Raw genomic sequence first — 14,393 nt, 5'->3', positions numbered from 1 at the left:
CTGGGCAAGGATTTAATTTAATATGATGACTTAAAAATCTTTTCTTTCATCATAGCTCCTTAAGGGAAAAGAAGAAAATCTTACTGGTTTTTTAGAACCTGGGAATTTCGGGGAGAGTTTGTGAGTACTTCTGTTATAAAAGTGTCTTAATACTTTAAATTGTGTGTTTAGGAAACTTGAGTTTCATATTTTTATTGTTTCTAACCTGGAAATTTAGAATATGTTTTGTGGGAGAATATGGAAAAGTAATAAAAAGTTTTATCAACTGTTACTCCAAGTACTTGTTTTTGAATTTATTGAAAATTGTATGGCTGCTCTTTAAAGCTTTAATAGTTAAGCTTTTGGATCATAATTATTGAAATAAAGAAGTGCTTTTGGAACTACACAGGTGAAAAATGATGATGTGAAAGTACTGCGGTCTTCAAAGGTGCCCCGAGCAGCTAGGAACGATAATTAAGCTTCTCACCAGAAGCTGCACCCACCGGGCAGCTTAGCACAGGGTACCTGCCCTGAAGTACTGCCAGCAAAATATACTTACTGTACAGTGGATGAGCACAGTGAAACAAGCTTGTATCTTTATACTCTTCAGTTTTTACAGTTAACAGTGATCCCACTAAAATTTAACTTTCACAAAATTATTAGAACATTTAATAAATAACTTTTAATAAAAAGAAACAATTAAGTAGCCTAAAACAACTAATGGGGCAGTTTTGTGAGTATACATTTTGCCTATTTTTTTTTCCTATAGTAAAGCCATCAATAAGGCCTATGAGGAGTATGTTTTATCTGTTGGAAACTTAGATGAACGGATTTTTCTTGGAGAGGATGCTGAAGAGGAAATTGGGACTCTCTCAAGGTGTCTGAACACTGGTTCAGGAACAGAGACTGCTGAAAGGGTGCAGATGAAAAACATCTTGCAGCAGCACTTTGACAAGGTGAGTTGAGCCGTGCCGGAGGAATACAAATACAGAATCAGACAGGCCAGAGGCTCTCTTTTATTTTAATAATTGTGTGTTTATGTGCGTTTTACTTGCTTCCAGTACAAAAAAGAAAATTCACATCCTGCTTATCTTAATTGAAAAAGTTATCTCTCTGTTTACTGTTTTAATTTTTGTTGACATCAGTTTTCCAAGTTTTTGGTTAGATCTAAGAAAAAATATAAATGTAAGTGAATGTGTCATTCTGATAATTGTTGGTTTTGAAAAGATGAACCAGTAATAAGCAGCCTTTACTAGGCATTTAGAAAATGTTGATTGATCTGAGTTGGTGCCTTCATCCAAGAGACTAGAGAAACTGAGGATCTGTAGTCTTTAAGAAAAATTCCGTTAAACTGAGTTTCAGGATTATGTGTTATTTCATGCAGACACTTGGGAAGATGGAGGCTAAGAGTTTCTTTACTTTCACATGGTATTCCCAGAAAATAAGCAACTTCTGACAGGTGCTTCCAGAGGCAGTGTGGATAATTCCAGTGGGTAGCTCACCTGTAAGACCCGACTTAAGACTAGTTGGCTTATTCATTCAACACATATTCTTAAGGTATTCTATAAGCCAGATTGTGTCCTGGACACAGGGGTTACATCAGTGAACAAAACAGCTATGAATATCCTATTTAATATTCTAGTGTGGGGAGATGGACAATAGGTAACCAAACAAGTAACTATATAGTATATCAGATGATGATACATGAAGGAAAATAAAATAAAGTAGTAGAACAAGGTGTTGGGGAAGGAAGAATGGGTGGGCCTTGGACTATTGAGTGTAGATAGGTGGCTGGAAAAAGTGTCTCTGAGGAAGTAATATTAACAGACCTAAAGGCAGTGAGGAAGCAAGTCACACAAACAGCTGGGAAATGTATTTGGATCTCAGACAACAGCAAATGCAAAGCTATGAGGTAGGAATTTGACTGGTTTTTTGGAAGAACATTGAGAGAGAACACGAGTGTGGTAGGAATTGAGTGAGTGAGGGAAAACAGTGATTAAGAAGTAAGGGGAGAGGGAGACAGAAAGGACAGGCAGACCATATAGGGCTTTGGAAGCCATGGTGAAGATTTTTGCTTTTGCTCTGATAGGGAACAGTGACTGACATAATCTGATTTACATTTTTAAAGGTCTTGTAGAGAGGTGGGATGGGGGCAAGGATGGAAGTAAGGGAATTAAGAGGCTATTGCAGTGATTCTGGTGATAGTTCATGGTAGCTTGGATCAGAGAAATGGTTGTATATGGGCTGTATTTGAGAGATAGCACTCACAGGATTTACTCACAGGCTTGGATCTAGGGAGTGAAAGAAAGAAAACAGTGATGACTCCAGTTGGGTAAATGGTATAAAAGCTTAAGTCCTTACGGATGCCTGTAAGGTCTTCAGTGGTCTGACCCTGCTACCTCTCTGAATTCATCTCCTATCACTTTCCTCCTCACCCATTCCACTCATGCCACGTGAACCTCCTTTTTCATTCTTTAGGTATGCCAATCATACTCCCAACTCAGAGCCTTTGCCCCTGCTGTTTCCTCAGCCTAGAGCTGAGGAAGATACTCAAGATACTCATGTGGTTTACCTCCTCACTTCATTCAGGGCTCCCATAACCTGCCTACTGTATAAAATAATAACCATCAACATCCTCCCCTGCCCTCAGGACTTCCTTTCTCCTTTACTCTGAAATTAATGTTCCTGTTAGTATTTATCACTGTCTGACCGTAGGTAGAAAAGAAAGAGTTGTTTGTCTGAAGATAGACAGACAGACAGACAGACAGACAGTCAGATAGAAAGGAGAGAAAGAGGAAGAGAAGGAAGGATGGAAGGATTGTTTATTATCTGTCTCCCTGCAGTAGAATATAAGCTTCATGAGGTCTGTGACTATTGCTATATTCAGTGCTTAGCACATGGTAGGCATTTAATAAATATTTATTATGGACATTTTTTGAGCAGGGAAGAACAGGTTTGAAGGGGAAAAAATCAAGACTTAGGGTTATGAGCACGTCAAGTGTGAGATGTCTGTTAGATATACTAGTAGAGAAACTGAGTAGGCAGTTTAGAGGTACAAGATTGGAGTTCACAGCAGAGATAAGAGTTGTGTATATATATTCTGGAGTCATTAGGATACGAATGGCTTTTAAAGCCATGGAATGAAGAGAGGTTACCTAGTAGTATAAGCTGATAGAGAATAAAAGAGGTCTAATGAGTTAAAGAAAGACTCTTCTTGATCAGAGTGCACAGGAAGCTTTAAGCCAAGAACTGAAACAGAGCTACCAGAAAGCCCCATGCAACCCTTGAGGACTGCAGGCAGGAAGTTGTCTGTGGTTGTCATACCTCGGTTCCTCTGTGGAAGCGCCGCTACCTGTGGGCAGTGTGGTGAGTTGCTGCTGGCGGCTGTTGCTCGCCCTCCTGCAAGGCAGTGGTTCATGTTCAGGTGGTTGTAAGAAAAGCTGTCAAGTGCAGGGGAGATCTTGTGAGTGTGGTTAATCTACCTAGATCATCTTATAGATCTAAAAAAATCATAGAATTAATTTCTTTGAAACAAAGTGAAAGTCTCTGCTCTACTCTTGTTTAAGACACAGAGAAAGCATATAGATTTATTTCTGTATGGTGAATTTCTGTATCTCATGAAACTTGAGTAATTCTGTTGCCAGGTGAAAATTTTACTAGGTGTTTTACAGCTGTCTCTAGAATAAGTAAATTTAATACACAGGGAAATCTAGTTTATCTTGAATATTAAAAAAAAACTCTTAAGCTCTCTTAACCTTTCGGAGTTTGTTGGAAAAATTAGAAAAGATATTGTATTAGCATATGTATTCATGCTTAAATTCTTTGACATTAAGTCGTATCTTTCTCCTATTTGTGTTCAAGAATTTGACTTAAACTTATTTCCCTGAAGATCTGTCTGCTTTAGGGGGAAAAAAACTGATAGATTCTAGTAACTAAAGGTAAAGGAGAGGCAAGAGGACTGAAGAAGGCTATTCTGCATCAGGTTGTATTCTGCATCTAGGATTGCTTGCTTTATCCTTTCTCTGAAGCAAATTTGATTATTTGGATGGGCTTTTGTTAAGTCATGGATTTCGTTTGGGCCAGATTTAATTTACAGCTCTCTTTGTCAATCTTTGAGTACTTACAAAATTAGCAGTAGATGGGAGCTTGTTTCTCAGAGATAGCCTTGATATTTTAATGCTTATTTTTGCCTCTAAGCTTAAGTTTTGAATGAGGAATCATAGGGGACTGTGCCTTATCGTAAAGATCTAACTTTTAAGAGACAGACTTCTTAGTTGGCTAAAGTATAGATTGTCCTTTCACACATTTTCATGTGGATAGTGGTGGCTCTTATGTTTGGTGGTATTATGTTTAAATTCCAAGAATGGTGACATTTGAATCACTAATATTTATTGTTAATGTAAAGATAAAGTCTGATTGGTCTGAATTCCCATTTGTGAAGTAATTGAAAGTCTTTCTGACCTAAAATAATATTCTTTTTCCCCCTCTTTAGTCTAAAGCACTTAGAATCTCCACACCACTTACTGGTGTGAGGTACATTAAGGACAACAGCCCTTGTGTGACTCCAGTTTCTACAGCGACTCATAGCTTGAGTCGTCTTCACACCATGCTAACAGGCCTCAGGAATGCACCAAGTGAGAAACTGGAACAGATTCTAAGGTTAGTTTGAGCCCTTCTTTCCTACTAAGACTTGATTGTTGACCATTTTTCAATTTTCTATTTTAATTTTTCAACATTAGTGCCTTTAATCCACCCATTAATCATTTTATGTCAATTACATGCTCAGTTCTGTCATTAGTCCTTAGAGGACATAACTATATAAAACATATGAATAGAATGTTTGATTCTTTTTTCTTAGTATCTTAATCTGTTTGGGTTGCTATAACAGAATATGGTAGACTGGGTGGCTTATGAACAATAGAAATTCACTTCTTACAGTTCTAGAGGCTATAAGATCAAGGTGCCAACAGACTCAGTGTCTGGTGAGGACTGCTTCTTGGTCTATAAACAGCTGCCTTCTTGCTGTGTCCTTACACAGCAGAAGAAGGCAAGGGAGCTCTTTAGGATTTCCTTTATAAGCTCTCATCCCATTCATGAGGGCTCCACCTTCATGACCTCTATACACCATCACATTCGGGATTACGTTTCAACATATGAATTTGGGGCAGGGGGTGAGGAGGAGGGCAACACAAACATTCAGTCCACAACACTCAGACTTTTCTTAATATAGTAGAAGAAACAGTAACTAATAACACTAGACACTGTAGCACCAAACAATCTATTACCAACTGTTTAAGATTTCAAAGAAGGGGGCATCTGTAAAAATGGACGTTGTCAGAGGACTTCATGAAGAGGGTTGGACCTGAGCAGATTTCTGAAGGGTAGGTCAGATTTGAAAAGTTAGCCAACTGGGATTCATAACCAACGTAAAGCTGCTGTAGCTTTTGTAAGTTCTATAAAACACCCTTGTCCTAAAAAAGGAAGGCCTTTAGTTCCTTTGAACTGCCTGAGACTGGTAGGAGTATCAGTGAGCTTTAGTGAAAAGCTGAATTTCATTACATGTGCATAATTTTTGGCAAATTTATTTGACAAAATTATCTCCAAGGTAGTTTCCTAAAAGCTTATGGCTCAATGACATAGACCCTGTGGGAGCCCACTTTATTTCTGGTGGTCTGGTATGAGAAGGCCCTGTAGTTCCCCACTCACAGCTAGGTTCGTTAAATACCAAGGCTGACTCGTCCTCATGACGTCTACTTTATTCATAAACTGGATTGTGATTGACGCCCAGCAGGCCTTGTCTGTGTAGCCTCTTCCTGAGTTGTATTTTTCAGATGGAACTTGTTTACCTAGAATTCAAAAGCATTTTATACATGCATTTCAGAAGCTTGTCTTAACCTCTGTATCTTCCAGATCTCTTTACAATCTCTAACTAGGCATAGCAGCTTCTTTCATCTTAAATATTAATATTAGGGATAAATATTACCAGTAGATACTGGGTAAAAACAAAGTATATTGTTTTTGTAACCTGTGTATATGTTCATAAATAAAATTCTGCTTGCATAAGATATTCAGTAGCCATCTCTAGCAGAATTATAATTGACTTTTATTTTCTTTATAATATTTTAAATTGCTATATTTTTACAGTGAATGTGTTTATGATCAAGATAAAAACATAGTTGTTACAAAAGCCTACATGGTGATAATTTGTCTTATGCTTCTGCATTAAACATATATTGCCTTTCTAGATTAAAAAAAAAGAGATAATCTTCATTTTGGAGGAAAAAAAATGTAGAATGCCAGTAATTATTTATATGAGTTTATTGTAGTATAGATGATATACCCCTTCATTCTATTTTCTTCCAGGAGTTCTTAATCAGAGTTATACTGCCTTCTGGGGAGACAGTTGAGGGTAGTTTAGTTTGTCACCAGTGACTGCAGATGTATAGGGTAGGCGGGGATCAGTCACATATCAGATGGGCACCGGTCAAAGCTGCTAAACTTAACTGCAGTAAAAGGTACAGCTCCATGCAAGAGATACTTTTTTCATTCAAATGGTAGTACTAACACCTTTTTTATAAGGAATTGTGGGATCTCCTGGATTAATTGAGAAGTGTATCATTTCTGTTCAAAGTATTTTATATTTATAGGTTACTAAAATTACAGAGTTGTAAACAGTTTATCACTTTGTGACTCTTTAAATCAGATAATTTCTTCTTATTTTTTAGGACATGTTCCAGAGATCCAACCCAAGCTATTGCCAACAGATTGAAAGAAATGTATGAAATATATACTCAACATTCCCAGCCAGATGAGGATTTCAGTAATTGTGCTAAAGGTTAAGGCTTAATACTGTCTATATTGTTTTCATCTTTGAAATTTAACTAGGGGAAACTGAGTCAGAAATATGAAAAAAAAATTTGTGACTTTAGACTGAGTGCTGGAATATGGACGTCCAATTTTTCTGTCAACCAAGTCATTCCTGGGCCATTCTCAGTAGGAGAGAAATTTTAGACTAATAATCTTGATTATATTGGACTTCCGGCACTTTTTTTTCCTCAACATCTTTAGTTTTTATTTGTAGACTGGATAGTAAGTATAGAACTATAGTGATTCTTCAGAATATTAAGAATGAATGCAGAAGATACAGCTGTTCCATGCCCAGACTCGTTCAGTGTCATGCAGTATGAGCACTAAGTACAAGCAGAACAGTAAACCAGTTACATACCTCTTAGCACAGTGCTCTGTTCAAAATACAAAAAAAAGAAAAAGATTTGAATCTTGATGGAATACTATTACAGTTTTCTATGTGAAAATTTCACTTCACAATTGTAGAAAACTCTCAGTGTTCCTATGAAGAATATTAAGAAACCTTAGTGGTAATTGGGAGGGCATTGTAGGAAGTGCATATATATAAAATGTTGGGTTGGTTTTTAAATTTTGTTCTGTGGATAGGGGGTGAGATGGATCCTCATTTTCCATAGTATTTTCTTTGCATGTGATTTTTGTGTTTTTTCTTATTTATGCAGAAATTGCCAGCAAACATTTTCGTTTTGCAGAGATGCTTTATTATAAAGTATTAGAATCTGTTATTGAGCAGGAGCAAAAAAGGCTGGGAGACATGGATTTATCTGTGAGTAAATAACCAATGTATTGAGCAGCACAATAAAATGTAGTTTCCTTTCAGCTCTACACACTAAAAAACAAACAAAAAAAACAGCCATTATTGAAGAAATAATGTATGGCTTTAGGGGAATAAGATTGGCATCTAAGGAAACTTGGGTTCCTCTTACATCCATTCCCTCACTTAGCGTTTCTCATTGCAGCAGGCTATGTATTATAATTTCTGTGGGTAGTAAGACTCTGTAGTCAAGGATTAAAACATTCAGACTTAACCTTAATTGAGGTTTTTAAATAACATTAAGAGTTTTAATTCAAGCCTTATATAGAATAAATTGAGTATTGACAATGTAGGGCTTCAACATAAATATTCAACCACTAATCTTTGGCAAAAATAATTATTCTTCTTAGATTGTACAAGTGGTATTTACTTTTTTTATGTTAAACTGGTTTTTCAAAATTTTTATTGAAGTATAGTTGGTTTTCAATGTTGTGTTAGTTTCTGGTGTACAGCATACTGATACATATATATCTTCTTTTCATATTCTTTTTCATTATAGGTTATCACAAAATACTGAATATAGTTCCCTGTACTATATGACCTTGTTGTTTATTTTATGTATAATAGTTTGTATTGCTAATCTCAAACTCCTAATTTATCCTTTCCCCTCTTTCCTCTTTGATAACCATAAATTTGTTTTCTATGTCTGTGAGTCTATTTCTGTTTTATAAATAAGGTCATTTGTATCATTTTTTTAGATTCCATGTGTAAGTGATATCATATGATTCTTGTCTTTCTCTGTCTGACTTACTTCACTTAGTATGATAATCTTTAGGTCTATCCATGTTGCTACAAATGACATTATGTCATTTCTTTTTATGACTGAGTATTCCACTGTATACTACAACTTATTTATCCAATCATCTGTTGCTGGACATTTAGGTTGCTTCCCTGTCTTGACTATTGTAAATAGTGTTGCTATGAACATTGGGGTACATGTATCTTATCTTTCGAATTAGAGTTTTCTCCAGGTATATGCCTAGGAGAGGGATTGCTGAATCATATGGTAAATCTATTGTTAGTTTTTTAAGAAATCTTCATACTGTTTTCTGTAGTGGCTGCACCAAATTACATTCCCACCAACAGTGTAGGAGGGTTCCCTTTTCTCCACATCCTCTTCAGCATTTATTGTTTGTGGACTTTTGTTTGTTTGGTTTTGGTTTTTTGGGGGGGATAATTAGGTTTGTTTGTTTATTTAATGGAGGTACTGGGGATTGAACCCAGGGCCTTGTGCATGCTAAGCACATGCTTAGCCACTGAGCTATACCCTCCCCCCTTGTTTGTGGACTTTTTAATGATGACCATTCTGACTGGTATGAGGTGATACTTCATGGTAGTTTTAATTTGCATTTCTCTGATAATTAACGATATTGAGCATCTTTTCATGTGCCTGTTGGCTGCCAGTATGTCTTCATTGGAGAAATGTCTGTTTAGGTCTTCTGCCCATTTTTGGATTGGGTTGTTTGTTTTTTTGTTATTGAGTTGTATGAGCTGTTTGTTTATTCTGGAAGTTAAGCCCTCATCACTCGTATGGTTTGCAAATATTTTCTCCCATTCTGTAGGTTGTCTTTTGATTTTGTTACTGGTTTCCTTGCTGTGCAAAAGCTTATAAGTTTAATTAGGTACCATTTGTTTATTTTTGCTTTTATTTCTGTTGCCTTGGTAGACTGTGAATATTATTTACTTTTAATGACATCAATAAAAATAAATTTTTTAAATTAATTTTTAAATAACATTTTAGAGAAAATTGACCAATAATTATTCTAACTTCTTGTAACTATTTACACTTCTTTTTTTCTGTATGAAGATATGGCTGTATACTCAGCCATAAAAAGAACAAAATTCTTCCATTTGCAGCAACATGAATAGATCTAGAGAATATAATGCTTAGTGAAATAAATCAGACAGAGAAAGACAAATGCTATTTGATATCACTTACATATGGAATCAGAAAAATATGTAAAACAGAAACAGACTCCCAGATGTAGAAAATAAACTTGTGGTTGCCAAAGGGGAGAGGAAAGTAGGGAGGGACAAATTAGGAATATGGGATTAATAGACACAAACTATGTATAAAATAGATAAACAACAAGGATATCTTGTATTGCATAGGGAATTATAGCTATTGTCTTGTAATAACTTATAGTGGAGTATAATCTACCAAATTACTGAGTTACTAGTCTATACACCTGGAACTAATATAATATTGTAAATCAACTGAACTTCAATAAAAAAAATATGGCTGTATGTGGTTGTAGGAATTTAAAAGGCTGTTTTAGGACAATTTTTTAATTTTGAAACATATACAGAAGGGTGAATAAAACATCGCTTCAGTTTAGGGGCAAAAAAGAGTATATGAAAATTTCTGAATACTCACCTAAGAAACTTATTTAAACATTTTCTTATTGTAATAAAATATAGATAGCATAAAACTTACATTTTAAGCATTTTTAAGTGCAGAATTCAATGGCATTAATAAGTACATTCACAATTTTGTGCATCCCTCATCACTAGCCATCTTCAGAACTTTTTCATCATCCCAAGCTGGAAGTCTATTCCCATTAAACAATGACTCTTTATTCAGCCCTCCTTTCAGCCCCTGGTAACCTCTATTCTACTTTCTGTCTCTATGAATTTACCTATTTTAGGTACCTCATGTAATCATACAATTTTTGTTCTTTTGTGTCTGGCTTATTTCACTTAGCATGAAGTTTTCAGGGTTCATCCATGTTGTAGCATGTATCAGAATTTCATTCCTTTTTAAGGCTGAATAATATTCATTTTATTTACATATATACATATACACATATACATATATATACTACATTTTGTTTTGAATATTGTTCCCTGTGCTGTACAGTAGGTCCTTGCTAGTTATCTATTTTATATATAGTATTATGTATCTGTTAATCCTATACTCCTAATTTATCCCCGCCTCCTCCCTTTCCCCTTTGGTAACCATAACTTTTCTGTGTCTGTGAGTCTGTCTCTGTTTTGCAAATAAGGTAATTTGTATCAGTTTTTTAGATTACATATATAAGTGATATCATATGATATTTGTCTTTCTCTGTCTGACTCAATTCATAGTATAATAATCTCTAGGTCTATCCATGTTGCTGCAAATGGCATTATTTCATTCTTTTTTATGGCTGAGTAGTATTTCATTTTACGTGTTACCACATCTTTATCTAGTCATCTTTTGATGAACATTTAGATTGCTTCCATGTTTTGTCTATAGAAAATAGTTACACTCCCCTTTTGACTAGTGATATTGACCATCTTTTCTTGTGTTTGTTGTCCCTTTTTGTATCTTCTTTGGAGAAAGATCTTTTCAAGTCCTTTACCCATTTTTGAATTGGGTTGTTTGCTTTTCTGTCATCAAATTGTAGGAGTTCTTTATATATTCTGGATATTAATCCCTTATCAGATACATGATTTGCAAATATTTTCTTCCATTCTGTGGATTGTCTTTTTATCTCATTATAGTGTCCTTTGATACACAGATGTTTTTAATTTTGATTTTAATTTTTATCTGCTTTTTCTCTTGTTACCTATGATTTTTGTGTCCAGGTAACTTCTTAACTGAAAAATAATACTTATGTTTATGAACATTAATAAGCAAAAAAAAACTCATCTGTGATTATGTCACCCCAAGATAAACACACTAACTTTTGGTCCATGACAGTCTGCCAGTCACCTGCCTTCCTCTGGCTATCTTTTTTATAACAGTGGCTTCTTACTATAAATACTGTTTTTGTAACATCTTTCCACATAATTATTCTTCTGAGCATCAGGATGTATGTATACTTTGGTTAGGGATATAATCTTTTTTATTAGCTATATTCACAATAGGTGAGATTTTTCAGAGTTCTTATATATTCAGCGTCTGTTTTTTGCTAAAAAAAAAAGTGGCTTATTTATAACATTAAGAAAAATTTTATAAGAAAATAAGCACATATTCTCACTAACTCAGAAAATAAGACTCATGGTATTTTTGTTTAACTTGGCTAGGTATGAAATGCCTTGTTAGAGTAGGCCAGTGTTTCTAAATGTTATAACTTTGTGCTTTCTAGGGCATTCTGGAACAAGATGCATTCCACAGATCACTTTTGGCGTGCTGTCTTGAGGTCGTCGCTTTTTCTTATAAGCCTCCTGGGAATTTTCCATTTATTACTGAAATATTTGATGTGCCACTTTATCATTTTTATAAGGTATTTTTAAAAATCTGATACTGATGAGGAAATTGTAGATGAGATCAACGTTCTGTCGTTAGCTATCTAATTCATTTTACTATATAAGTACATATCGTCTATTTTTAGTTACACATTTAATAATTTCCTCTCTAAATGGGGAGCAGAGAAGAAACAGTCTTAAGAACTACATAAGTTCTTTTAATGTAGTATAAAGACCTATTTTGTGTAAAAAGTTTCATGTGATTCCTCCTTTTATCTGATAAAGGCTTTTAGAATACTTCCATTTTATGAGCTAAGATGGTTTTAGAAAAGTAGCAAACATATCACTAGGTAATCTTGATAGCAACCTTTTTTTTTATTTTATGGAAATTAAATGAAAGTGTCTTTCAGAAAGAATTAGACTTCTCTCCCACGTGTGATCAACAAGCGTTAAATCTGGTATTGTTTCCTTCTTGATATTGATTTAGTGTATGAGTTTGTCTTAATTCTCATACATAGTCGAAACTAATTTTTACAGTGGTGTAGATTAAATGTTCAGAGTTTTTAAATATGAAACTTTGAGTAATGTTTTTCAGTGTCAATAGACAGGCATGTTATTTAATTAAAAAATTTAGAAATGTATCATGATACAAAAGATTTTATATAATTCATACATGCAATGTAAATGATTATTTACAAAGACAATGAAAGGAAGAGCAGCTATTTCAAAATAGTACTGTTCTTTAAATTTGTAATTTTTGATAAATTGACTTTGTTGTTTCTATAAATATGTAAAAAAATTTTAAGTAAGTTTACACATTTTGCTTTTGCACTTAAACAATTTTCATGTAAAAAAGTTATTATTACTAAACAAACCAGGGCATTTTTGAAAATTTCAGGTGATAGAAGTATTCATTAGAGCAGAAGATGGTCTTTGTAGAGAGGTGGTAAAACATCTTAATCAAATTGAAGAACAGATCTTGGATCATTTGGCATGGAAACCAGAGTCTCCACTGTGGGACAGAATTAGAGACAATGAAAACAGAGTTCCTACATGCGAAGAGGTTTGTGAAAAGATCTTAACATCTTTCTGTGACAAAAGTATATCAATATCTAGTCTATTCATTATTCTCTTTCTCTGACTGCAGTTACACTTAGTATCTTCCTCATGAGTATGAGAGGGTAACAGCTGGGTTTGATATGGTACAATTACCCCTGTATCTAAGGGGGAACAAGAGTCAGACATAATCTGTGATTGCCCCAAGGTTTCACTGACAGTGTATTCAGTATTCTGTCTTGAGTTCCTAATCAAGTTCCTGTACCTTAGAATGGTTGATTGTCTAATTCTCCAAATTAGTAATGAAGGTTGATTTATATTTAGTATCCAGTCATTAGGTTTGAATTTTTTAAGCCTGCCAGAATTTTTTAACTTCAGTATGAAAGTGGAAAAGACAGCAGCTGATTTATTCTGGGTGGAATAACTGATGAGCCAAGATAGTTTTCTTTTTCCTTAGATTATTATTGTATTTCTAATTAAGATGCTGTTTTGAATAATGACATTCTGTGTGAACAATTCTTTATAGGTCATGCCCCCTCAGAACCTGGAAAGAGCAGATGAAATGTGTACTGCTGGCTCCCCTTTGACTCCCAGAAGGGTGAGTGAAGTTCGTGCTGATACTGGAGGACTTGGAAGAAGTAAGTCTAAAATACTAGGGGGAGTGTTTTGGGGCCCAGTATCTGGGGATTTAAATTCCATCTACAACTACAAGTGAAGTTAGTAGGGTATAGTGTACATTATAGTGTTACATGGATCACTTAAAAGTAATGCTTTTCATGAATGTTTAAGAACAGAGGAAAATGCATAAGACAAGTGTCTTTTAAAATAGAGTGTTGTATTAATGTGATTCCTAATTTTTAAGTGTATTTTTATCTTATAGAAAAGATACATACAAAAGGGTTGAAATGGAAAAACTGAACTATTAATAAGAATGATTATTGTTGGGTAATAGAATTCCAGGTGATTTCTGTAAATTTTTTAAGATGAATATGAGTTACTTTTAAAATCAGAAGGAACAGAAAAGCTTCTTAACGATGGAGTGTATGATCTAATGAGGTACAGATGAGCCAGTGAGGTAAGAGGACTGAATGGCCTGAGCATGTTTAGCTTTGACTCTTGTCAGTTGAGCTGTGCGACTCCAGTTAATATAATAGCATTGCTGGCCCTAAAATATAGGAAAGGAAAGTTTTGCTATTCTTCTGATTACATTTCAGGCAGCTCTTTATAACATCTGCCAGGTGCAAGGTTTAAGTTTACATACTTGAGATAAAACTACTTTTTAAAAAGCAGTTCTCTGCATCCCAAGAGTTCTAAATCCTTGGATGTCAATAGAAAGATATTCTTGTTTCTTGATCAGCGTTTTAATGTAATTGATAAGCACTGGCTGTAGAAGAAATATCAGTTTTAAAATCAGGAATCACTCTCTGTTCAGTGCATACTCAATGAATATGAATGATCTATATGAAAACCTCCTCATTTTTGAAAGAAGAGTCATATTGACTTAGTG

The 14,393-nt window shown here is 34.7% G+C and overlaps 1 protein-coding gene across 2 annotated transcripts in view; it reads left to right on the top strand.

Annotated features, from left to right (window-relative positions):
- RBL2 (RB transcriptional corepressor like 2) overlaps positions 1-14,393 on the top strand; it is a 42,384-nt gene that overhangs the window by 14,186 nt on the left and 13,805 nt on the right. For both annotated transcript variants that reach the window (XM_010963632.3, XM_074370748.1), the window contains 8 exons: positions 56-120; positions 749-935; positions 4,472-4,638; positions 6,705-6,814; positions 7,506-7,609; positions 11,731-11,868; positions 12,729-12,893; positions 13,413-13,524. In XM_010963632.3, coding sequence (XP_010961934.2) covers positions 56-120; positions 749-935; positions 4,472-4,638; positions 6,705-6,814; positions 7,506-7,609; positions 11,731-11,868; positions 12,729-12,893; positions 13,413-13,524 — 1,048 coding nt within the window. The remainder of the gene's footprint in view (positions 1-55; positions 121-748; positions 936-4,471; positions 4,639-6,704; positions 6,815-7,505; positions 7,610-11,730; positions 11,869-12,728; positions 12,894-13,412; positions 13,525-14,393) is intronic.

Source organism: Camelus bactrianus, chromosome 9, assembly GCF_048773025.1.
Source record: "Camelus bactrianus isolate YW-2024 breed Bactrian camel chromosome 9, ASM4877302v1, whole genome shotgun sequence".
Classification (NCBI taxonomy): Eukaryota; Metazoa; Chordata; class Mammalia; order Artiodactyla; family Camelidae; genus Camelus; species Camelus bactrianus.
Note: the sequence above shows the minus strand (reverse complement) of the source record. Positions and strands in the feature narration are given on the sequence as shown.